The sequence below is a fragment of the Pterocles gutturalis genome, unplaced genomic scaffold (assembly GCF_000699245.1).
Source record: "Pterocles gutturalis isolate BGI_N339 unplaced genomic scaffold, ASM69924v1 scaffold41845, whole genome shotgun sequence".
Lineage (NCBI taxonomy): Eukaryota > Metazoa > Chordata > Aves > Pterocliformes > Pteroclidae > Pterocles > Pterocles gutturalis.
In genome coordinates, this window is record NW_010142371.1 from 37,910 (window position 1) to 64,431 (window position 26,522).

General features: G+C 43.4%; 1 protein-coding gene across 1 annotated transcript in view; it reads left to right on the forward strand.

Annotated features, from left to right (window-relative positions):
* The window catches only part of LOC104469720 (G protein-coupled receptor kinase 5), a gene marked incomplete at its 5' end in the record, with an annotated part of 73,492 nt that overhangs the window by 27,765 nt on the left and 19,205 nt on the right, over positions 1-26,522 (forward strand). Inside the window, 2 exons of the mRNA XM_010084334.1 lie at positions 9,395-9,507; positions 18,377-18,454. Of these exons, the coding sequence (XP_010082636.1) occupies positions 9,395-9,507; positions 18,377-18,454 (191 nt within the window). The remainder of the gene's footprint in view (positions 1-9,394; positions 9,508-18,376; positions 18,455-26,522) is intronic.

A 26,522-nucleotide genomic window follows, 5' to 3' on the forward strand; every position in this document is an offset into this window, starting at 1 on the left:
GCAGAAGTCTTTTCGTCTTAAGAAAGCGATTCACAAGATGTCTCCTTTAGTTTCCTGGAATCAAGATGTTTATTTTGTGCTATGTACAACAGCAACAGTTCTGTAGATTTCATAACCTTAAACATTCAAATTACGACTTTTACAGAAATTTTCTTTCAGCACGAATAATTCAGAGTATCACCAGGCAGGAGTCTAAATAACAGCACTAGACAGAAAATAAGTTCGGTATTTCAGTTAAAATCTTTAAGACTGGACATAAAAGTCCCCCGCCCTCCCCCACCCCCCCAAAAAAAAAAAAAATCTCAGTAGCTACCTTCTTTGAGGACAAATCATCCACTTCTGTCATCCAGATCCAAAATAGAACAAAATGAGAACAACCAAGTGTTTGTTCCCCGAATTTCCCAGGGTGCTTCTGAGGTGAGCTTTCATATTTATTTGCGGGATTTTTTCCATTCCTCCGGCCTTGCCGCAGAGACATTGTTGAAAGTTGTTTAAGAAGATAAAGATAAACTCCTTTTCTAGTCGGGATGGTGGTCACGGTTCTGGTGTGGGCAGCCCTTCCCCTGGGGCTGCAGAACAAGCACCACATTCAAGTGCTGGGAAATTTTATCAATGGTGCATCTTCTGTGATCAATGTGAAGTAGTCTGGAAGTCCATCATGCCCTGAATAGCTTTGTGACCAGCCTTGAAGACAACAGTTCAGACACTGTGCTCAGGAAACCTCATCGAAGGCATTGATCCAGGGACGTGTACACTTCATGTGTAATTTATGGAAATGGTAACCAGCTTACTAATAGGCAGTTGAATTTTTTAACTTGAAGTTTAGTATTCCTGTCTGTCTGTCTGTCTGTCCATCAGTCAGTCCACTTCCCTGCTCCTTTTCTTGTTCCTTTTCTATGCACTGTTATTCTAACTGGTAGCCAAATGCAAAAGACAGGATGTGTTTAGGAACATGGTACCTAGTAATTTCAGTTAAAAAAAGATTTAAAAATATTCCCACTGCACATTGACAATCCAGATTTCCCGACAATTAATCATGGTGCCTGCGCTTCCACTGTCATGCTGATGTTGCCTGCAGAGCTGAGAGATAGACTGAGTGTTTTATTCGTGTGAATTGTGCTAGACACAGTTGGGAAATCTAGGCTTGGTCAAAGACCCATTGGAATTGATGGGAATGCTTCCATCCACTGCAGCAGGCTTAAAGATCACCTTCATTATTTGTAGGAATTATTTGTCGTCTTTCCCTGCACCTCGTACTTCACACGACAATATATATTTTTGCTTCTACGATTTAAAGGGGCTCGAACATTAATGGCAAACTCCATCTTCTCAAGCTAAAACCTGCTCTCGACCCTGCAGTATCTGCAGTCTGCAGGAACTCCCAGCGTGATCAGTGACCCACCTGGAAAGGATGCAGTTGCCTGAATGAGTAACTTTTAGAAAATATCAGAAGTGTTGGAGGCGGGCTGGAATAACTCAGCAGAGTTACTCAGATTTCGTTAGGATGAGAATTTGTCTTCCACTGGCGAATAGCCTAGTCTCAGGGCAGAGCATTTGCTCTTTGCCATTTGACTGTGCTCCTGGCACAAGGCTGGGTGACCAAATGTCTCCCCCGAGGCAGCTGAGGGTCCCTCCCTAGGCTCTGGACCCCACTCTTGTTTTTCTGTGCAGTGACTATATTGAGCTCACAGGATCTCGTTTGATCCTCCTGCTGCTGCTACAAAAAGGGTGGGTGGGTTGTTATCCCTCCTGCCAAAATCTTTGTCCAACATCAGCAAAAGCTCATACACGTTCTGGTTCAAGTACTTGTGCAAACATATTTATGCAACTGTTTGTGGGATTTGACTTTCAAATAAAATTCCATGAGCAAAGCTTCAATACAGCTGCTTTCAAAAAAACAAATGAGAGGATCCATATATATCACCAAAGTGTATTTAACTGCAAATTTGTTACAATATACTCCAAGCATTTTTTCCATATTGGTCCAGCTCTAAGGTTTGGACTGTTTCCATCTTCAGTGTAATGCTGCTGTGATGTGTGGAGTTTATCCCTGCAGCCTAATACCATGAAAAGAGTGGAAATAAGGAACGTTATACAAAGCAAACACTGTCTGAATCTGAATAATTACATTAGATGTTCGATGACCAGGAGATTGTGTTTTGTTTGTTTTAAAAAAGACAGCTGACAAGCAGAGAAAATTAAGTTAGCAGGACTTAAAACCAGTTTGGGGCAATTCTCAGGTAAGTTTGATTGCATTTGTATTTTTAATTAATTAACCTTGGATAGCCAGTGCAAAAGCAAAACTCACTGTAACAGCATAGATGACGGTCTCCAAGTGTTTTTTTGGTAGAAAATCCTAAATTCAAGGGGAAAAAAATCAGCCAAGGCCAAAAAATGTGTTCTTCCCCAGGGCTTCATATGTAAGGTCTAGAGGTTCCTACAGCGATGAAGTGCTGGTGTTCACTGCAGACCAGGACGAGCTGCTGCTTAAAATAAGGAATCTGTCAAGCCATTACCCCGTCATAAGTTGTAACAATTTCCATATTTTATTAAAAATAAAGAAAACAGATGAAACGCTTATTGTCAGAGCGAGTGTGCTTTTGCCACCAGCGAGAGAACTTCATCCCAGCCCTTGGCTTCAGCGTTCCTGTCCTGCACCTGCGCGGCTCTGGCCCTGCCAAGATAAATACTCTCCAAGACAGGGGCGACGTCATCATTTTTAATCTCTGTGAAGTGCCAGGTGAAGTTATGGAGCAGTATAGCGGTTAATGTATAAAAAGACTCTGCTGTGCTCTCTTGGACTAAATTTTCCACTCCAGGGGTTTGCATTGCAATAGGAAGGAGCCACAGGGCTATGCAGTAGCACTTTGGGCTCGCACACTTTAATGTACTTACTCTGGCCACACCGCTTGGAGGTAGGGCAGTGCTGTTAGCCCCATTTTATAAATACAGCATGCCACTGAGGTCTGCAGGACACGGAATATTAGTTGTACTGGTAACTGAATTCCCGTGGGAGACTAGCTGCTTGTGTTAGGCTTTTATAACGTGACTTACTGCCACAGTTCCTGGGAATTTTTGAATGAACTGAAATGAGGCGTTTTTATTCCTGTCTTGTGTTCCCTAACCATCTGGCCTGCCTCACTTTTTAAATGCATTACTGGAGACAGGGCGAATGGAGAGTCCCTAGCATCTCAACAACAGGTTTCCATATTATTAAAAAACAAAAACAAAAAACAAAAAACAAACAACCCCCCAAAAAACCCCCAAAACAAACAAACAAAAAAAAAAACCCCAAACAAACCCAAAACCAAGGAAAAAAAAAAAGAAAAAAGAAAAAAAGAACACTTTCTGTTGCTTCTTCCTGCTTCCTCCTATTCCTGCAACATTCCTGAGTAGTCACCATGAAAAGAAGATTCCTCATTACCTTACTGTATATGGATTTGGCCAGGTGCTAAAGTTCAAACAGCAATATCCATGTTTCTGCATAAGAAATGGGCCCGTATTTTCAGTTTCTCACAGAAAGAAACCTGGTATGTTTTTCACTGCATGTACATGGGTTCCTAGCAAAGTTTTTGAAGTTCTGGCTGGCCATAAGATCTCTAGTACTGAAGGCCATAGGAAGATCAGAAGGTAATAAATGGGTTTGCAGAAGCATTAATGTGGCCAGTCTTGGGATCTTGCTTTTGAATACAAGGCTTATCTTTTGTATTGAAGCATATTTATCAGAGATGGAAAACCATCTTTGTAGAATGCAGGAGCTTATGTTCCAGCTTTTCAGATTATTCTGAAATACAAGCACAACACAGACACTGTTAATAATGCAATCAAAGCAATTTAAATCCTTTTAAAACATCCACAAAGGAGCCTTTGATAAGAAGCAACTTTAATCAGCCTCAAAGATTAGGCGGTTTAGTATGTACTGTTTATTAAGTTTATATGTAGACAGTGGTAATTCCACTTTTGGCTGGAGAAGAGCAGCAGTAAATTATAAGACATATTTATAAGCCCTTGTGTTAGCCTTGCTGGTTTTAAATTTAAAAAGTATTTATATTAATATAGCTCTAAATGAGGTTATTCAGTGTTGAAAGGTGCAATTTGTTTTCCATTAGTACCCTGACTGGACACACAAAAAAATCTGTAAATTCTAAAGGCTTTGGTCTTCTTTTTTTTGACAAAAAGAAGGAAATTGCTACAAGTGCATGCTGTACGATCAGCTGCGAGAGCCTGTTTAGTTCAGTCACGCTGCAGGTGTTTTAATCCTGCTTTTGTCCTCCTTTCCATTGTGTCCCCCTGTAAGAGAGCTTCCATGCAGAAAGCAGAGATGGACAAAAAAAGTCAGAAGTGGTTTTAGATTTGGGCTGGGTTGGTCAGTACCCCTTCTAGCAGCATCTCCCCTGAATTTGAATGTGTGTGATTTTGGGACATCTCTAGCTGAAGTTTCCATCCATCCCAGGGCTGGTGGGAATCACTTTGACAGACTTCAGTGCCTTGGCAAAAGAAAGTTTTACTTTTGGTGTGTCAACAGTCTTACAAACCAACCACTAGCCCCTTCTGGCTCTGATGCTGCTCCCTATTGTCCAGCTTGAGTGTAGGGACTGAGGACTCCCTTGTATTCCAAAGCTTTCTTCCATGAGCTGGGTGTGCTTTTTGTTGTTCTGGACTAAAGCATGCCAGAGGAAGAGAGCAGCCCATAAATAATAGACTTGGAACAATGTCTGTTTGAAAGATTTTGATTCACCTTAAAGAAAAAAAATTGAGAAAGGAAGATGAGTTTTTGTCTCTGGTCATTTGGCCTGAGAAGGAAAAGAAAAATTAATTCTTCCTACATCCACCTTGGGGTTTTCAGGTGTTAAGGAGGGGTGCTTTTTTTCTGGTTTGGTTTTTCTTTTTGTTTTTTTTTCAGACAGCAGAATTACATTGCCTTTGTACCTTGGTCTTAATCCAACCTGATTTGATGCCAAGGAGAGCAGAGATCCACCAAGTTCAAATTTTCCCATGCAGCAGCATGGTGCATGTCTTCTTGGCTATTCTCCATGTATTTCTTTGAAATATCTTCTTTTGGGATTCCAGTATGTTGGAAAATAAAATGCTACTTAATAGATAGGACCTGTGTGCAATCATTGGCCACACCAGTAATGACCAAAAAGCCGAAAAGATGTTCCTGGCTTCTGCAGACTTGAAAAGTGAGATTTAAACTGAGCTCATCCTCACCACAGACAGGAGGAAACCCCACCAGCTGATGGCAGGTGTTGGATTAGTAGCCCTTCAAAACAAGGGCTTCTGCCCAGAACCAGAAGTACCACTTTCCATAATATCAGAAAAGACTGGTTTTCAGCCAAGAGTCATCACCCAGTTTTGTAGCTCACGAGTAACCCATCAAAACCCACAGATACATTGCAAATGTGAAAGAGGAGGGGGGACCTGGTCTCTCTGCAGACCACTGTTTCTCTCCAGAATTGCTAAGGCGATATTTTGAGACAGGAAAAAACAAAAACAAAAACAAAAACAAAAAAACCCTAGGTATTTACATGGGAAATTAAGATGAAAAAATCTTCACAAGGTACAGGGAGGTTTTTACCTAATTAAAATTTTAGTTTTTTTTTTTTACTTTTACTTGAAAGTCGGGAATTTTATCAACAGCAGCTTGCTTTATTACCTTGTTTTGTGCTTTTCACTTCATCGATGGCGTTTTTCGATCAGTATGAAATTTTGTTACTAGGACTGTTTTTCCTAGGCATGTGCTTCCATCTTTTTCAGAACCTTACCAGAGTATCTGTTGGGGAACAAATTTGGCCATAGACTTTGAATGGTGATGTGTTCTCTGTATGCCGGTGTGTTCTGTGTGCTGGGTGCTCTCTAAAGGAGTGTTTCAGTACATAAGCTTCAAAGTAAAGCGAAAAATGAGTCACTAGAATTTAGAATAAATGTTATTTATCTTTATCTTATTAATGTTTATGATGGAATTTTATATAACACCTTTTCTAAATTAATCTGTGTCGTTACTCTGTTAGGAAGATAAAGAATTCACTTCCATGCCCACATTATTTGCCAGTGATATTTTCTAAATAAAGTGTTTGGCGTCAGTGAGAAGTGACTGCTTTCCTGGGACTTTCACCCACCCAGCTTTTCACCTCCATTTTGGGTGACTTTGCAGGTGTTAAACAGGATTGCACTGAAGCAGGAGGGTCCGACTACCAAAGATATCACTCTCCGAGCTGTTTTAGTTACACTTCATCATCATCATGAGCATATGGTTTCACTTCCCAGTGTTTAACATTTCCATTTCCTCAGGAAATCGTTCTTTCTATTTTTTAAACTTTTGAAACTGGATGGATATTTTTACTGGCAGGCAGACCGAGAGCGACACGACGATTAGCCCCAGCCCAAGGGAGCCCCTGGCTGCGGTACCCGCATGGATCCCCATCCCCTCCCCTCGTACAGCGGCTCATGAACGTGGCTCCGGGTGCTTCAGCCAGGTCTCCGGGATGCAGCACGCTGTTAAAACACTTCTGCTTTCCTTACTATAATAAAACGATCCACTCCTTTTTTTCTGCTTTAGCTGAGAGGTGTTTTTCTTTCTTCGTCCACTCCAGAGCCCATGCGTCCCAGGAATGAGTTGAGAGCAGACTCCTTTAGCTGACGCAGTGAGGCCAACAGCAAGATCAGGGCCTAAGAAAATATTGTGTGTCACCTACAAGGAATGAAAGCAGTTGCATCATGTATTTATTGTCTCTATTGGTATATGCAGCACTTACACAAACATGACCGAGGAGTGGATGGCTCCAGGGAACTGCTCTGGCTCTTGTGTTTTCAGAGATCATTTCTGGTATTTCCTTTTTCCTCATTACGAACGAGTCACCCTTCTCATGTGTTGGCCAAGTTATGTACCGTAGCAGGAAGTCTGTGCTCGTGTTTTCTTTATGTTTCATATATCCACATATGTAATAGTGTTTAGCTGCTTGTTTTCTTTTCCTGCTATGTTATAAAGTACAGTTATGGGACATGCAATCACCAGCCCTTTTGTTAGAAGAGCATCCTCCGCTACAGCGAGTGTCACCAAATCAGAACAACTCTGATAAACTAACTGCATTTTGTACAACAAGCGTTGTCACCATGCATCAAATAGCGCCGTACGAGAGAAAATATAGGGCAAACTAGCTGATTAATGTATTTGTTCCTTTGTGCTTTTTTCTGTTACAAATTCAGACGGTCACATTTTTTGCAGTGCTCATTTAACAAGAGGAAAGTTCTTGTGGGCTTGGGCTTCTGGAGAGACTTGAGTCCTGCCATCAGGCAGGCTGTGTGCTGCCGATATTCAGGGTATATATTTTATTCATACCTTCAGAAGAGTGTGTTAGTCAAGGCAGTAGAAAACAGCATCAGAGAGAGCATCATAGTTCAACCTCCAGATATCACAGGAGAGCTCACCTGAGCTGTGCAGCCTCTGACTTCGTGACAGCCTCTGGGACGTTCTGAGTTGCTTTTTTGATCCACTCAGGCGCTTACTTACTCCTTTCCTTACCTTAGTGCTGTGCATGTCTGCACATGCCTGCAGCTATTACCTTCTCGGTCGAGCAGCACAAGCTTGTACCACTCGCAGAGACACCCCAAGGCTTGCCCAAGCGAGCCCACAGGCTTTCTTGATGAATGTGTCTGTGTCGTGATGTTCCACACTGGAGGCTCCAGCTCATGCAAACAAACCAGTGCCATGGGCTTGCTCCTGGCAGTTAGATAGACTGGAGGTCCGGTTAGGATTTACACAGTGATTTCAATCCAATTTTATTTGCTAGAGGGTATCAAAACATTGCAATCTTCTGGGTAGATTGAGTGATATCCTGATCCAAGCAATGGGAGCCACAAAATGGTGCTGGTATGTTGTTCCAGACTGATTCAGAAGGCCAGACCAGAGGAGGGTCTTAATTACTTAATTACTGAATTAAAAGCCCCAACCCATGTCTCCAGCAACCACCCTGTAGGTACTTCAGGGGCCAGTTCCTGAAATACAGCCACACCTGCAGACAGGACAAGCACCTTCCTTCCTCTTAGAGAGGCAACCTTGGGTGCTCCTGCCCACTTGCCAAACACCTACAAGTCAACAACTCCAACAGCTCCTGCAGCATTTTCCATGCAGGAGGAATGTCCTGATTTTGCAGGGCATGGTGCCCAGGGTGTGAGCTTCGAGGAACAAGCCCTTTGGCTAGGTACCTCCATGGCCAAGGTGAGCTCCATTGCAGCCACATGCCTCCAGATGTTCTCCTCGGAGCAGATAGAGCTGAAGGGTGCAGAGGGACAAAGCAAAGGGGGAATTAAAAACATTGCAGGAGTGACTCCAGGCTTGAGAGAGAAGTAACCAAGGCACTGACAACTTGTGTGGGTTTCGTATGTCTGTTTGCAGTGCTATGTTATGTGTTTAGAAGCTGGTTGTTTCCATAATAACAGCAAGTGCCATATGGCAACGAGGAGGGTGGTGAGAGGAACGCTCAAGGAAACACAGTATGTTGTTTGACATGTGTGTGCTTCTAGAGGAATGACGTGTCTTAAGCAAGTACTGCTGCTCCAAACAGGCTGGGGGATTTGCTGTTCTCACCAGAAAAAAATATCTAAACCCTCAGGATTTGTACTGGTGCAATGCCAGTTAACGCTGCCTGCCCTTCTCCCGCGTCTTCCTCCAGATAGTCCCTGTGATGGGTAAAGGACCTTTTGCTTTACTGGGGGCGATGGTTCTGGATGTGCCAGCAGAGGGGAATGGTATTTAAACATGGTGTTTAAGGGGAAATACAGTTCTTAAAGGAGTCCTGTGTGAAACTGAAAGCAGCTAGATGCCATATGCTCCATCCATTCATTAATGCTCAGTGCGTAAATGGGAGAAATTTTGAAACCTTTGAAAATACATAGTTTGCAATAATTGTTTAGTAAAGAGTGGATTGAGCATTTCCAGAGATCAGGGGCACTTTAGTGCATATCTAGGAAGCATCTAGGAAGGTCTCCACAAATTCCAGCTTTTTCTGCTCTTTAATGTATGACTCACATTTTGAGGACTTGTAATTTGCTCCCCACATTCCCCCAACCACCACCAGTCTGAGCCGTACCTTTGCAGAGTGCATGTATTCCCACCAAAGAAAAATGTGAATTTATTTTTCCATAATAGCTGAATGGCTTTTGTGGGACTTTTACCAACATCAGCTCTTCAAAACTGAACCTCTCTTGTTTGAATCTTAAAGCCATTAATTATATTTGTGTTTGGATACCTGAAATGTGGTGGCAGGGAGAAGGCAGCAGTTCTGATTTGGGTCCTAGCTCTGCATTCACTTGCAATGCTTTAAACTCCTAATCAATCCAAAAGGCGAAGCTCTTCTCATTTTCATGCTTGTTTTCTTTTCTTTATTGCCTCTAGAGAGAGATTACTGCAGCATATGTGAAAAGCAGCCGATCGGAAGGCTTCTCTTTCGGCAGTTCTGTGAAACTCAACCCGAGCTTGAGTGCTGCATTAGGTTCCTAGACTCGGTGGTAAGTCAATTCTTGTGATATTTTGGAGTGCTTTACAGCGCTCTCCTGACAGAGGAGACTCCCCTGACCCCAAGAAATCACTGTTTTGTGGGGCGTGATTTTGTGTCTGACACACCAGAGCAAGCAGCAGACAGGGGCTGAGCCCCTCAGCATCCCAGCATCGTTGGCAGTAGAGGGGCAGCGCTGCACGCGGGGTCGGTACCAGCCTCGAGGAGTGTGAGCTGGGGAGCAGGGGAAGGACAGGCACCCTGGCACGGTGCTGGCATAGCCTCCCTTCACATCAACGCCCAAGCAGTTGAGCTGCTGTGAATAATGTCTTTTGATGTGAGTGAAATGCTGGGAGGCACTGGGAGGAAAGGGAAGATGATGAATGGAGTGAGTGACAGGAGAGGATGAGGATGAGGAGGATGGTAATACTAATATCTATCTCCTGCCAAGCCTTTCTATCAGTAGACTTCAGGATGATTTACAAAGGACATCCTGATTGTGATCCTCGTTTTTCACATAGGAAACCAGAGGCACAAGGTATAGAAGTGACTTGGTTGAGGTCACCAAGAAACAAGTCTGCTCCATTTTCCACCCCAGTGAGCTATCAGTTAACCTGGCCACTGAGCAACACCTCCCAGCTCTGGGGGAGCTGACACACTTTCCTGTTCTGACACCACCTGGCCATGCGTAGTGCCAGCAGCAGAAGCTGTTCATGGTGTAAAAATCTCTCAGTGCCTTCATTGCTGGGGAGCCTGCAGAAGAGTAGGGTGTTGATGAGCCTAAAGGCTAAATCATAGAATCACAGAATGGTTTGTGCTGGAAGGGACCTTAAAGATCATCGAGTTCCAACCCCCTGCCATGGGCAGGGACACCTCCCACTAGCCCAGGTTGCTCAAAGCCTCATCCAGCCTGGCCTTGAACACTGCCCGGGGGGCTTCGCTCTCTGGCTAATGCTGACAGGCAAAAGCAAAACAACGTCAAAAGCAAAATGATGCATACCAATAGGAGTGAAGGTTTTTTGTTTGTACTGTGGTGAAGCTGTTCTGAAGCATAGGGAGATGTGAGGGTTGCACTGAAGTTGTAAAAGGGTCTGGAAGAGGACATATGGTCATTTCATGTCAGTACTGCAGCATCTACAGCAAATCTACAGTATCACAGAAAGCATTGGATGAAGCCCTGCTCAAATCAGGTTTATCTGGTCACAACTTCTACCTGATGTTCCTAGCACCAGTCATGATTTTTCCCTGTGGAAAGGTTTAGCCGTCGAGGTACATCAAACTACTGCCTCTGACAAATGCTCCATGCTCAAGGCCCGCAGGCAGGAGGACATTTCGGGTACCTAGGATGTGTTTGCACCAAACTGGCACCGAACCTCTCTGCACCCAGAGAGGTGTCTGCCACTGATGAAACACCACGCACCCATTGAGGGGGGAGGCAACCCTGCAAAAATGCCACGTGAAGTGTGACACCTGCAGCCTCTAGGAGATGGGCAATGGCTGTCCTCTAGGAAGCTGTAGAAATCCTTTGGGAGGCAGACACAAAAGCTTGCTTCCATGTGGTCTTAATTTCAGACAGAAGAGCCAGAGCTGTCCTCAGTTAGGAGAGGGTTACAAGGCTCTGCTCTGTTCTCACGCCTCGTCGCAGCAGCAGGCGTCACATTTGGGTTCCAGAAGCACCCAGGGGATGCAGAGAACAAGTCCCCATGTGTGAACCCTGAATACACCTGACAGCAGACGCTCAGGGCATACCACTTGAGCTGACAGCAGTAACAACATCTGGGCAAAAGGAACCATTGCTGTCCCCCCGTGTGTGTCCCCCAGTGCCACCATCCCCAGAGCACCGCGTGATAACCTTCGCCGCAGCACTGCCCAGAGCCCATCCCAGGCTCTCCCAGCAGTGCTGGCTGCCCAGCCTGCCTCTGGCTGCGGGAACGGAGGGCACTGTGTCATTTCATTCTCTCGAAGCCTCGTGGTGCCGTGTCGAGCACTGAAACGCCGTGTCCTCCCAGCATCCATGCAGTGCAGGCAACACCAGTCCTGCAAAAGCTTATGATGGGACTGGCTTTGTTTTAAAGCTCCTTCTCCGAGCAGTCCCGGACTGATATCCCCAAATCCTTTTGTGAGGGTGCGAGGCTTTGCACCCACCCCCGGGTTGCTTTTGCGGACTGGAGCTGCCCTGTGTACCTTTACTGGGCCAGCGATGTCTTCCCAGTTAGGCTCAGACGGGCGGTAGGAGGATTTCATTAAGAAAATGCCTGACTTTGTGGAGGTCTGACTATTTACCCTTTCTCTCTTCTTTTTAACACTAATTAACAGCAGTCTCCTTTGTTTATTGATTTCAAATTCTGCACAAGCTTGCTCCCAGCCCATGAAAATCCCTGTATTAGGCAATACTAAGGTCGAGCAACACAGCCTGTAGCCACTAAATGGGATGATTGGTACTGAAATCTGGCCAGGGGGGTCACGCTGCGTTGAGTGAGTAGTGGGATTCAGGCCAAGTCCTACGTTAGGCAAAAAAGTCCTATAATGAGACCAGAAGTTTGACTTTACAGCCCCATTCTGAGACCACCAGGAATGTGAAACCTTTTGGAGACCACCTGCTGTAACAAGCCCCAAGCAGAAAAAGCCAAGAGTCCCCATTTTCTTTTGACTTAGTTATTTTTCTAACATGAAATGCAACACTTAGCTTTTGTGTAATATCAAATTAAAAGAAAAAAAATAATAGAGAAAAATATTTAGCTGTTGATTAGAGGCTCCCAGAGCTTTTTGCACATTGAGAGGCAGGACTACCTCTCTTTTACAGAGCACAGCTCAGTGACTTGACCAGGTCACACAGTAAGTCATTGGCAGAAGCCAGTCATTGATGTCTCCCAGTTTTTAATACAGTTTTTTAAACAGTGCACTCAACTGCCTGCAAAGAAAGCAGTGATCCGGACTCCTGGGAGGAAACCAGAAGCTGAGTCAGACACTCAACAACCTACCAACAACCTCTATTCCCATACTTATGGGAGACTAGGTTTTGCAAGCTCTCTCTCTCACACCTTTGTTTCCAGAGACTGGTAAAATCCACCAGACCTTGCAGACCAGAATACATAAAGAGAAAATAAAATCTCCTCTTTGCTGGACGTTTATTTCAACTGCTGGGTGAAATAACTAACCTGGTCTGACGTAGTCTCTGCAGATCTAATTACAGCAGCGTCTGAGGGTTTTTGGCTGTGCAGTTAAGCAGTTGTTAGGCCATTTTCTGAAGATAAAAGGATTTGTATCATTAAATTCTGCATGCATGTAGGTGTATATCTGTCAGTTCCCTCTGAAACCTGTGAATATCTTGGCCATTTTCAACCAATAATTGAGATTAAAGCACTCAGAGGCATAAAGTTTCTACATGTTTTCTGAGAACAGTGTTTGAGTAATTAGCCACAATCTATCAATTGTAAAACAGACTACAAAGATATGTGTTTTGGAAGCAGCAGGCCCCAACCCTAAGTGATAAAAGCAATAAAAACGAAGAGATGCTTAGCAGTGCAGCGCTGGTGGAGCTGTGGGTGTTTGGTTCCCACCGCTGCTGTGGGACCAGTAAGTGACCATTAGTGTGGCTGTCTGAGTGGGAAATGGGGCAACAGCAACCCCTTCTCCTAGCCGGTACAGCGAGGCTACAAGGACAGAGAGCCATCTGTTATCACAGATATTCTGCAAATAATTTCATGACAGAGGTCCTGACTCGACTAGATAAAATATCTAGTGAGATGTACCAACGGCTGCAACTCCTGCCTCTGATTGCATTGTGTGCTTATCTGTGTGCATGTGAACGCAAAGATCTCCCGTGTAGCCATTCAGATGAAGGAACTACGTGAACATAAACTATTATCATTAAATGGAGATGGTTTATGATTAAATCAGCTCACCTGGAAGCCCTTAACAAAGAATTCACGCACAGCCCTAAAGCAGGCTTTGCTGTGCTTACAAATATTTTAGCGACATCGTACAACTTTGGAGCTGTTGAAAGAGAGCCATTAAAATAAAGTGTTAGGGGATATGTTTCCTGTGCTGAAAGGCAGGTCAGCAAGCAGTGAATTTGCTAGAAGGACACGTTTCCTTCCCTGCAGCCCAGCCTACAGCACAAGAAGGCAGCAGTTCAAAAAAATCCCCGGGTCCCCTTCTTAGCAGCACATTCCTGGGGTGCTGGCTTCTGACATTTATCCCTCCTCTCCTGTGATTTTTGTGTGCTGTTATAATGAATACTTTAGCTTCTGGACTCCCTTTCCTGCTTCATGTACTCTTTTTTTTTTTTTTTTTTTTCTTTTTCCCCAAGGGAGGGATTTTAACATTTTCATGTGGACCAAATTTAGATTGACTGGAGTAGAATGTGGCTAATTCTGGTCAAGGTGAAAATGACCTGACATCATTTTCTCTCTCACCTGTATGATGTTATTTCTTTGCCTGAAGTCGCACAGAAATACATCCTCTGGAGGAAAATACCCCCACTGCCTCTCCAGGTTGTTTCTACTTGTGCTATCCAGGCTAGACCAGGGGTGAGAGGCACAATCTCCTTGGGTGGACTTTTCAGCTGAACTCTTCACTAGACATTACACTTATCTGAGCTAAAAGAACGAGCGGGCATCCATTTAATGCCATTTCCAAAAACTCTGTTGCACTGTTAGGGAGATTTTTTTTTGTAAGTCCCTTACATGGTATATGAACCATCTGTGTATGTGTGTCTTAAAGCTGTTCAAGAATTTTTCCATCAGAAATGCCAGTTTGTTGATATCAACAAACTCATTAACTCAAAATGTGTTTTTTAAACAGTCAAAAGGGCTCCTTTTGCCCTGTGCTTAAATATGAAAAAATATGGTTTCAAGATAACTTTTCATTTAGAACAGTGAATTATTATGAATTCCAGCTGTTGGGGTTTTGCCTTCCAATTTTCAGTCACAGATTTTAAATCTCCAGTGGAGGCAAGTGCAGGGGCAGTTGCTGGAGCACAGAGCAATAACGAGCAGAGCCTGGGGTCCGAGGAAGGAGTGAGCAGGACCTGGAGCAGGGAGAGATGCTGGGGATAGCTGAGGAGGAACCTGAGAAAGCGGAGGTGTAAAACTGGGACCGAAATGCCGATAGCCTCCTGCAGATGCTCAGGAGGTGACTCTGCTGTTCCTGACATCTACCAAGACACCAAAACTGCTCTGGTGGGAGTGTTCCTATCTGTCTCCTGATGGGTATGAGGAACCAACTCCTGTGGCCATGCCATGCTCCCACAGGCATCCAGCAGCTACCTGCTGTGGGAGAGTGTCCTCCCAGATCTGCCAAGAGGTCTCTTTGGCTCCCTTTTTCAATTTTCACATGTTTTTAAGCCATATAGTTTCAGGAGCTCAAAGAATATCAAGATGAAAATCAAACACTAGATCGAATGATGTGTCAGAAGGAAGGTTGCTGATGCAAGTCCCTGCTGTGTCCTTGGGCCATTGCCCCGGTGATGCTCTCCATCCATCACAGGCACCCTCCAGCCCCCGAACCTCTTGCTCAGCCATCCCTGAGCCCATGGCCTCATCTCACAGCTGGCCACAGGCTGGATGTTGTTCCCTTTCCCGGTGGAAGTGCGTTTTCCCATCCGATCTCACTCAGCCCATCCCAAGGATGGATTCTCTGGAGGGAAGGATGCTTCATACCCCCATGTCCCCATTCAACCAGGGCTGCTTCTAGGGAAGCAGCAGCCACCAAAGTAACTACTACCTCCAAAACAGCAGCCAGAAGAAAAGCTAGCAACAAACGGCGGCCAGCCCACATCCTCTCGCTATTTGGACTGAAGGATCCGCTCCTGCCCACAGAAAAGAGCCTTCCCTGCAGCTCGTCCCATGCAGTCAGGGTGATCATAAATCCTCCCCTCATTTGTGAGCTATGAATAGGGCCCTGTCTGACCTAACTAGGGCATGGAGAAGCTATTAGACTTCAGAGCAGGAGCCTTGAAACACATGCCTGGATTCATCAAAGGAATAATGGAAAATATTTTGTTCCACATGGATTTTTAAGTAACGATGTTATTTCTAGCAATTAAGGATTTGCAAACTGTAGCCGTGATTTTGAGTGTTGTGGAAGAAGGGGATGTATCTTGTGATTTAAGCACAAGATTGAGAGTTGAGGACCTTGGTACGCTTCCCAGGCATGCGGCAGGGTTAGCATGGGGAAGCGACTCTGTCTGTCTACATGGGCAATTCTGTCTGTAATAACAGTCCGTGGATGAAAACGTACCAGGATCTGGTGCTGAGTAGCTCAAAAGTGGCACTGAAGGGAGAGATAATGATGAACTTAGAAACAAAATGAAACGGGCTTCTAGTACTTCAGCTACGTGAAATCATCACTGTTCGCAGTTGAAGATTATGGTTTCTTCTCACATCCTCACTTGTCTGTCACTTCCTACCTTCACCACCACAGTGTCACATTTTCTGAGAATGTCAAATGCAAGTATAATTAAACTTTCCTTTTATTCCTTCCCAACTCTCTCGAGACAGGATTAGATACTCTGAGTGTGTGTGCATTTAGCTCTGCATGTGTTGGATCCCATCAGGAACTGCATTTCAAAACACTAATCCAGTTCCTGCTAAACTTCTGTCTTCTTCTGGTCTGTCCTGATTTGCTTCATGTTGTACAATTCGGATGGGATGTACATGTAATAGGGTGTCTGTGGCAAAAAGGGCATCCAATTTTTTGACATCTCTCTGGTGCACTTCAAATGGCAGGTGGTGACTTTGAATCGGGTTTTGTTTATTAGGGAACCAGTATATTACCAAGATCCAGAGTCTAAAATCAAGTGAAGAAGAAAGAAACAATCATTATTGGAAAGATTGTAAATAGCCCTGAATGGACTCAGAAGATCTAAAAGCATCCATGTCAAGGCAATGCCAAGGAGTTCTCCTTCTCTCTTCTGCACAGACAGTTACATTTAAGTATATTATTTAAAATTAAAATACATTGTTTTGGTTTTCTTTTATGTGAAAAACACCCAGTTTGTCTGTGAATCTAACCATAAACTCCAAGGTCCAAATAGGATGCAACTTTGACCCTTTAAAAAATTGTTCCTTCTCTTACTCTTGCCATGGCTTTACACCCTAGCAAGGAATCATGCAGAAAAATACTGTTTGAGGTACTGTAGGCATTCGGGAGTGTCTGTGCTTTCAGAGCTGAAATGACCCATGCTCTGATACCGTCTAAAAGGACAGGAAATTGGATGAAAGATTCTTTTAAACCCTTGTGTTAAGTTTTATGTGAATGTAATCAGTTCATCCCAAAAACGGTCACTAAAAGAGAAGTACTGCATTTGGCTTTCGGTGTATTTTTCATCAGCAATACAAGTTTCTCTGTTATTTGCAGTCATTGGTTATTTGCAGTCATTGTCATTCCCAAACCAAATCAGATCACAGTTCTAGATTGTTCAAGCAACCTGCTATGTGTGTGTATAGATATGTAGCTTCAGACTTCAGCTGCAATCGCTAAATCAGCATTGGCCAGACAGATGGGTAATAGCATTATTACTGCATTGTGGTTTTCGTGTCATTCCTAGGTCTGCTTAGCTAGGGTATCCATTACAGCTGGCCTTCGGATTTATTGCATCAAGCTCAGAGCAGTACATATGTCTTCCAATGGGCAATAGTTCTGAAATTTGTTCTTCCAAGTGTTTGCCAGTTCAGTCTGATTTACCTTTTTTTTTTTTATTATTTTTTATTTTTAATTTCCTCCTCATTTATTATCTCAGACAGCTTGTATTGGACCAGGTTACTTAACTGGTTTGGCAGGATTTTCTGGGATCCTTTTTCTAATATGAGCAGCCATGAAAACTGTTAGGCTGTCTTCTTTTTATTTTTTTTTTTTTTTTCTGGAGAATATTTTGATCCTAAGGCTAAAGCTTTGTATCCTGGGCAGTGCCAAGTGGGAATGTCTCTGAGAACTTGTCGTCGTCATTTAGCCACTGGAGTCCCAACCGGCACAGGTTTCCTTCGAATGCCTCCCATGGATCCAAAACTTTAACTGAAGTGATTAATGTCTTCATGGTGCACAAGTAATGCTTCCTTTGTTTCTTATGTAAATGTTGTCCTGAAACTCATCAAAAGTCAGTAACGTTACAGTATGTAGAATAGTCAGAATTTTAAAATGGAGGTAAACTCTGAGGGAATGTGATCCTCTCTTTCTTAATGCACCGGGGAAGTCAAAGAGAGTTTTGCCTTTAGTGTCTATTCCTCTAAATGGTCTTTCTTGTTTTATCTTGGTCCTAAGAAATCCACCTAAGAAATTGGCTCTTACGTCTGCCTTTTGGAGGGACTCAGTCAAGGATCACTAAAAGTGATGGGCAAATCTCTCTCCTTTGCAGGAGTGTTAGACCAAGGGGAAGTGTTAGACCAAGGGGAAGACTTAAATAAATAGGAACGGCACATTTGACCGAAAAGACACTCTACTGAAGGAGTGCACCTGGTGCTTGAAATACCACCATGGCAAGAGTTAACAAACATTCATTTTCTCTACTACTCAAAGAAATAATTTTACCTTCTGTGTCTGTCTTCCTTTTGAGCAAAACCAAATAAAGTTGCCATCTCTAATCACTGAATGCTCTCTGAAGGCTGGCTTGGCAAGGCTATAAAATATAAATTAATTAAATTTTGTTGGTGTTAATTAAGAGACATCATCTCAGAAAATGCACCACTAGGGTTTGGTCAAAATATTGTGGAAGATTTTCGATACGATTGTGTGTATGGGTTTTGCTTCCATCAGAAAATGATATTTATCCCACAGATTTTTCAGACAGAGCATTCCGTTAAGGCCACATCCAAAATGAAGTTATAATGGTGAAATACGAGTGCAAATATTGACTTTTTTTTTCTTTTTTGTATCTGTTCCAGGCAGAATATGAAATTGCTCCAGATGAAAAGCTGGGAGAGAAAGGAAAGGAAATCATGATGAAATACCTCACCCCAGAGGTAAGGGACAGCCAGAGTGGCATTACTGAAGGAACGTTGCACGGCACACCTTTGCTAAACAAGGTTGTTATAGGCTTTGTAAGCCAGATTCCTAAAATTTATGGTGGCAATCTCCAGTGAATAAACCTGCAAGCCTTATACAAACAGCCAGAGAGAAAAAAAATATAATCCAATCCATCAATTAACTTCTAAGGATGAACCTGAGTTCACCAGGGGCTTAATTCATCTGTGGATGAGCAGGGGGCTTCTCTGCTCTCTCCGCAGTGTGCGAAGCTCTACATCTGTGGTGTAATGCAAGAGACCTCAGCTGTCATCAACAGGTGCCACCATTATTTCCTATCCAGCTCAAGAGATGTGGTGGCATTTCATACACTGTCATGTAGAATGCACTGGCAAGAGTGGTCTTTGGCAACAGACACTGTAATTTGGTACAAAACCTCCCACGCCTCCCCCACCACCATTTGCCCCTGGACAGGCAGGGACAGGCAAGACTCACGCGGACAGTGTGATTTGGAGCTGAGAGGTGCTATCACCCGTTCTTGTTTCCAACGCTGGCCATTCCTCGGAAGGAGAGGACCTCATGGCAGCAGCTGTGTCCACAGGGTGGCACTCCAAACAGAACTACAAATCTGCTGGAGGAATTTTGGACAGGCTGCACTGGGACTAACCCTTTTGGGGTGGGTTTCGATCATTCGTTGACCGCGTTTGACCTTTGCAACAAAAGTCACTGCCAGTAAGCAACAAACATCCAACATCAAACACGAGAACAATCCTAGGATTTTTCCCTGGTTGCTTTCATAAGATTAATCAAGATGTACAATTGCTGCTTCAACTGTTTTACGAGAGAAATACATTTGACCTTCAGGAGAATTAATTGCATTTTTGGTAGATTTCTTTCTAAAGTGTTTAAATGGTACAATATGTTTTGGAGGTGCAGGGGCAGAGCAGACCACTTTTTTTTTTTTTTTCCAGTCAGTCATTTTCCTACAATAAATTTCAATGCATACTTTCAGTTATCTCAGACTGTGTTTTGGGATCTGGTTTCATTTACTGAGCCTGGCTAGTTTCATGTGCAGCCATTTAGTACTGCCAGTATGAGTTCCTGCTGCCCATTCATTAGAGGCATGAAGTTCCACTGCTTTTTAAATCCACCAAAATGACCATTTGTCTTAACTTTTCTGTCAACAGAGGAATGAGAGACAAACTCTGAGGGAAAATATTTCCCACTGCTCTGGTTCCCATGTGGAAATGGAGAAAGGCATTTTGCTGATAGCGGGGCTAGTAAAGTGAGAGAAGGATAGTCCTGCCCCATTTCAGCTTGTCTTGATGCAGGTTTCCAGATGCCAAATCCCTTCCCTGCTGCCCCATGGCACTCCTGCCATCCTTGTCCATTTGCCCATAGTGCAGCAGAAACACATGGAATAGTTTAGTGAGGTAAGTGAATGTGCAATGAAGAGCAATCTGAGAGCAGTTGCTTCTTCCTCAAGAAAAAGTAGTGGTGTTACAGGAAGGGAAACTACTGGAACTCCAGAGCTGGAGTTTCCATTCTCTGCCTTGCTCTGCACTTCACATGTCACCTGGGTACCTGGTTTCTCAGTATGTAAAATGGGCACAGGGTATTTACGGTCTGTTCTGAAACTTTTCTGGTATTTGCATGTTACTTTAACATCTTTGGGCAGGAGGGAACACAGAGTTGTCCTCCTTCACTTGTAATCTAGAACTGCCTCCCTGATGGTGGTGCTTTAATGTCTGCATTGGTCTTGCTGCACTTTTTTTTCTTAATGGGAAGGGTCTGCTTCTTCCCAGAGGGATGTGTAAGCCCCATGGAGCAGAAAATACTTCCTAGAGCCGAGGTTGACTGTGCCATGGCAATGGGTTGAATATTAGATTCTCTAAGAGGTCTCCCATGCAACAAATACTTAAAAAAATAGAGCAAGGCCTGGATTAATTTCATTTCTCTTTCGGTACCTAACTAAGGTATTCAGATTAGGAGTTCAGATGGCCTACTGTCCTTTCTTGTCATGAAAGAGAAATCGGAATCTCCAAAGGACAGATTTTAAGCTGTTAGGAGTCAGTGAGTTGGAACTAGGTTAGATGCTTGCAGTCAAGAGGGATAAACTTAGACCCAAATGTCCTAATGGGGTATCATCCTGGACAGCAAAGAAACCTTCTTTTCATTAGCAGATGCATTTCTCCATTTAGTTATCAGTCTGTTGAAAGATACAAATTGCCTCTGATTCCAAAGTCTTCTGCTTTCATAGGAACACCTCTTTTAAGTAGGTGTGTGTCTGTACTTCAAAGAACCTGATTGTCTTGATATAAAAATAGTGTGACATACAGCTTGACTGATAGAATAAAATTATAGGTTTAGTTCTTGGACAGATAATTCAGTTTTATAATGTGAGGAGTATTTTTCCCAGAGCGCAGGATCAGAAACAAAATGAAAACAAAAAGCAGACTTCAAGCTCTTTAATATTTATAAAAGATTTTTAGTTCTTGCTTAGATTTTTAAATGTCATACATATTTAACATACAATGTGTCAGTATATCATAGTTTTAAAGTGCATTCATTTGCATAGGGAACATGCACTTTATTTAATAAAACATATACTACTTGCACAGCAGAAAGGAACAGAAAACACTTCCCCAGATGAATAGACATCACACCAGCACTTACAGCCTTATGTGACTCACACAGCCACTGTCTACAAGATGGTGCTGCACCGCACCGTTAGCAGACTCAAACATCTGGGAGCAGTGAACTCCCGCATGCAGAGCTCTGTGTGAGAACACTCAGTGTCAGACCTGAGGCCACCAAACAAGCTCAGCGCTTGCCAAGATGGTTGAGGAGGGAATAATCGCAATTCAGGCTCTTCACAGCTTTAACATCTTGAACAGCCCCTACGTGCTCTCGGGGAAGTTGAGAAGAGGTCTAGCAGCTTTTTGTTGGGGTTGCCAGGGATGGCATGAGCAAGTTAGGCTTCCATCGTCTCCCTGGACTACAGGCAACAGCGATGACAAATTCTGAATGTGTGCTGGTGCCTGGAAGCACAAACAGGTGGTTTAGACCTCTTGAAGAAGCGGCACATAGGAACGACCTCCGTAGGGGTGTGGTAGAGTCCCCATCACTAGAGATTTTGCAGATGCGATTGGACAAGGTGCTAGATTATCTCATCTAGTCTCCCTTTCCCATGAAAGGTTAGGCCAGATGGTCTTTAAAGGTCCCTTCCAACCTGATCTGTTCTATGATTCTTTGTACTGAGGTCCTCACTTTGAAAGATATTAGTATTGCCTAAAGTTTGTTGAAACATTCATATCCAACAGGCCATTCTGACCTATTTGATGGGAGGGAAACGTAAGGAATACACATGACTTTCATGTGGAGGATGACAAAATACAAGCACTTCCATGGCTTCCTTAGTGGCTTTACTTGAGTGGTGAGCAGTAAGCACAGAAGAAGTGTCCTGTAGCTAAAGACACCCCCATCCTTGAAACATGCTCTGGAGAATCGTTAACTGACTTCTCTGAAGAGGTCCAACTGTGAGCTGGAGCTCAGGGGCTACGTGGGAATGAGCACTGGTGAGAGGATCCTTTCTCTAAAGAGGAAGAGACCTAACGAGGCATGTGCCACCTTGACCGTTAAGAGGAAGAGACCCCATGAGGCCTCTACCACTTCAGCACTGTCATCTGAAGGGATCTCCATCTGCAGCCTGCCTTTGCTTAGCAGGAGCAGCGCAATGGTTGCCACACTGGCAAGATCAATATTTCTTGACTAGAATCTTGCCTCTTCAGGAGAGGCTTTAACAGTTTCCATGAAAAAGGCACTTAAAGCTGCCTTCTTGACTTAATAAGTCTGTAGGGCAAAAGTCCAACCCACAGGAAGTCTAAAATTTCTGAGGTTGTGAAATATGATGGTAAAACTGCTAAAATGAGTTGGTCACAAATATTTCTTTTCTGGCTCTTCCTAATCTCAGCAGTTGAGTGGGAATGTTTCAGGTTTAGGTTCCAGTTGTGCCTGTAAATGGAAAAGCCCCCAGTGCTTCGTGGAACAGTTGAGTTAAACTGAACCCAGCCTGGCTTCATTACCTGGCTGCTTCTTTTACTGGAAGAGCAAAGAGATATGTTTTCAATTAGAGTTTTGCATCTCCGTGCAGCTTTTCTGCCTTCCTGCCTGACAGCTGCCATGCCATGCTCTACTAAATCATGAGCCTATTATTTTCTTTTTCACTGTAAATCACCTTGAGATACTTTGAGAGACGCTCTATAATACTAAATTGATTTGAAATGGCCCTTAAGACAGTCTCCATATGCCATTATAGTTTATATTTGGGCTCAGCTGGGTACTAAAAATGTTACTGAATAGGATGTCTAATGTGTATTGTTATCCCCATTAATATACTTCACGGAATACGAAGAACAGCAACAGTATTAGTTTTCTTATCTGAATTCCTGTTCAGTCTCCTTTCCTCCAGGAAATGCATGGAATAAAGGCCATGGTTGCGATTTCTTTCTTTGCTGCAAGAGGTTAGCTGGACACGGCAAAAACCTCCTTACTCCATTCTGAGGCTAGCAATGGGTATTTAGCTAAATGAAAACATGTCTTTGTTTTTATCAACAATTGCAGGATAGGGAAGGGAGGGAAAAGTCCTGTCGAAGGGAAACTGGCTGATCAGCAATGCCTGGCCTTCCACTTGTCTACTGCTCTTCTCTCAAATCAGTTCTTTGTGAAGAAGAAAACATCTATGCAATATGGGCGAGATGAAATTAAAATTATATATGAGCTCTTCTACTGGACAAAGCCATGCAGCTGGGTGCAGGCTCCTGCTCACAAACACCCTCTCTCAGCTCCGTGCTGTCAAAGGGAAGTTTTCTTTTTGCACACCATTGCTTTAATCTTGATGCCGAGGATCTTTGCCTTCGGTTGCTCTTTCCTTGCAATTTCTTTCTCCCTTCCTACTTTCACCACCAAAATAAACACAAACTTCAGCACTTGCGCTGCTGAGTGAGTCATCTTCGCTGAGTGCTGAAGGCTTCCATCTCCCATAAGGAAAGTTTCGTGTATCACTCTGTAATGATTCTGGCTGCATGTCGGACGGGCAGGTCATACTTGTACCAAGAATTGGATTCAAATACTGAGACCTCTTTCTCTAACTGTTTAGTTTGATTAAATGCCTTCTAGGGAACGTGTTATAATTAGTTTTTGGAATGGCCAAAACAAAAGCTGAATGTCACAGTAAGGGAGGCTCTGAAAGAAAGAAACATTAAACTTCTGTAAAGCAATCTGCAGAGTTTAATACACGACAGAGGCTTTGTGTTTTGAAAGGTGAGCCTTCAGGGACTGTTTTCTACATTGTTACCTTTCTCGTACAAATTCAGCTGTTATCACTTCTATCCAGCAAGTCATCTCCGTCCCCCCCCGTAAGCATATTGTCTCGCTGATAAAAGGCCAACACGATATCACTTTTCACTGGCTGCAGTGGATGGTCCCTTAAGGCTTAGTCCAAGAGTTATCTCCACAGCTAGTTTTCAAATTTTTCTAAACTCTGTGCATTTCATTAATGACACAATTGAAGTAAGCAATGAATGAAGTGCCTGTCTGAACACAGTGTGTAACGTGGATTCAGGACGGGCTAGAATTATTTACTTGCTCAAAGCGTTATTCACTCTGTCCTTTGGGTTCCTATTAGCAGACTTTTCAGGATGCTAAATACTTAAGTAGAAATCCTGGCCTTACTTGAGCCAAGGAGAGTTTTGCTATTTAATTAATTGCCCTGGGACTCTACCCTTTGACTCAATGGATTTCTCATCTCCCCTTTCTATTGACTTCACTACTCTACGGGCACCATTTTAGCCAGAGATGATAGCATTACCGAGGCCTCTGCTTTGCACTTAGCATAATCGATACATAATCCAGTCTCCAGAGAAATCAATACATAATTCTTGTTGTTGTTCCAGAGACAACGCAATCAATATCTCTGCTGATCACTATGTCTTAGTCCAGGAAAGTACCTCCTCAGCATACAGTACCTTTCTGTGTAAGCTCATCTTTCTGAAGTTCAGTTCTGGGAAAATATCTGAGCAGCAGAACAGCAATCTCGTTACTCAAATTAATGCTTTCTAATCAGAGTTTATTTTAATAAGCATTTGTCTGTCACTGGGGCCAGGCTGCAATATAGTGTGGCAGAGGAATCTGAAAAATCACATTGTTGCCTTGATTAGGAGTCCCTTTGCTGTGGTCTCAGACTAAAAGGCATTTTCTCACGGTTTGCTCAAGTCCTATTTCCTCATCCTTTACCCGCTGTTTATAATACAAATGTTAGTTAACTAAACACTTACTGAGCATTTCTGGCTCTTGCAGTGGTGCCAAACTTCATGAGAGCCTGTGGAAACAACATGGAGTCTGCTCTGTCCTGGTGATGCTGTCCCAGAATAGGTCCTTGGGCAGTCCTGTGCCCTGTCCTTTCAACTTCAGGAGGGCTGCGTTCGCAATGGTTTTGCTCGGAGTGTTTGAATGTTTGAGCTGGAGTCATTAACTACACTGGTTTTATGCTAAGCGGTGCTATTAGTTGAAGCTCTGCTTTTCCTTCCTTCTTGTTTTGGAGAGGTTATACTCCCAAGTTCCCATGCTTCTTAACTGTTTGTCATTTGTGGTCAGGAAAATCATCTCGGGATGACTTGGTCAGTGGGCAAAAGCCTTCTCGCTTCCCTGTGTTTGCTGGAATAACTCTGACTCGACCCTTTGGAAAATGGAAACTTGCTGCAGCTAATTGATGTCAACCACACATGTAAACCTGGCTCACATCTGCCTGCTGAGGAAGGGCAGGCCCCCCAGGCTGCTCTAACTCCACTCGGAGACCAGCCAGGGCATCCGAAAGGGCTGAGGACACTGTGCAAATAAAGAGCCGTCTGCGCAGGATTATCTGAGGACGGGAAGGATGTACTTGTCTGCCCTTGGCTAATGAATATGCTCATTATGGCTTCCTCCTCTCATTTTCAGGGGGGCATCTTTTTCCCTATCCCCTCTGCACACCCCTCATCACTTATACTCCATTCATATGGATTAGCCAATGGCCAGTGAAGTTAATTCTAAAAGCCTTTAAGGTTTTTTTAGCTTCCCCAGAAACAGCCTACATGGGAAAAAAGGAATCAGCCTTTTCCAGCTGTCTGAAACACTGGCTTGCAGGACATCCAGAAATCTGCAGAGGATGGCTTTTGCGCATTTGTGCAGGATGACATTAAAGTAGACCTCTGATGAGTCCAGCCTCTTATACTCCCCCCACACACATTGCAGCCTTGGTTGTCCAAACACAGGGAGGATTTCTCAATAGTACTGTAGCCCTTTGAACACCTGACCTCCACAACCCTTCTGTCCACCCACCGCAACTTGCAGCAACTTTTCTGGATAGTTCAGCTTTGGATTTCTGAAGATAAAAGTGTGATGGGTCAACAAATGTCTCTCTGAGCTCAGGATGCATTGTGCTAATCTCGGAAGCAGAAACAGGCAACTGTGTGTTTGATCCCAACAAAGAGAATGAGGAAGAAAATGATGAAAATGGAAGTTAAAAATACCTTATTTCTCATCTGATTCTCTTGTTATAGGAAAATAGGATTCTAGAAAAAACATCTAGGGACTTCATCACCTGAGTAGCCTCACAAGGGTGGGCCAGGCAAATTCAGATGAGATGCCTGAGGCTGACACCTTTGGCTGGGATGATGCACCTAGAAGAATCACTAAGAATCACTCTAATAATGTCAGAGTGTGTATTTTAGCTTGGAACTGGGAATGATAGCATTACCATAAGGAAAGTTTTAAATTTCCCATAAAATAAATATATTTCAATTTATTAAAATATTACTAGATAAGTGTAAAAAATTGAAAGAATTATTTTAAAAAATCATTTTGTTACAGTTGAATTTTAAAATAACCAGCATGTTTAAGTTTTGGAAATGTTGTACTCTAATTTATTATTTTTTAATCAGGCCAGACTCTGACCTGAGTCCAAAATCAAGCGTATAGCAAGTTTATTATCCTAGCACAGATGCTGTTTGTCCAACAAGCAAAGCTGGG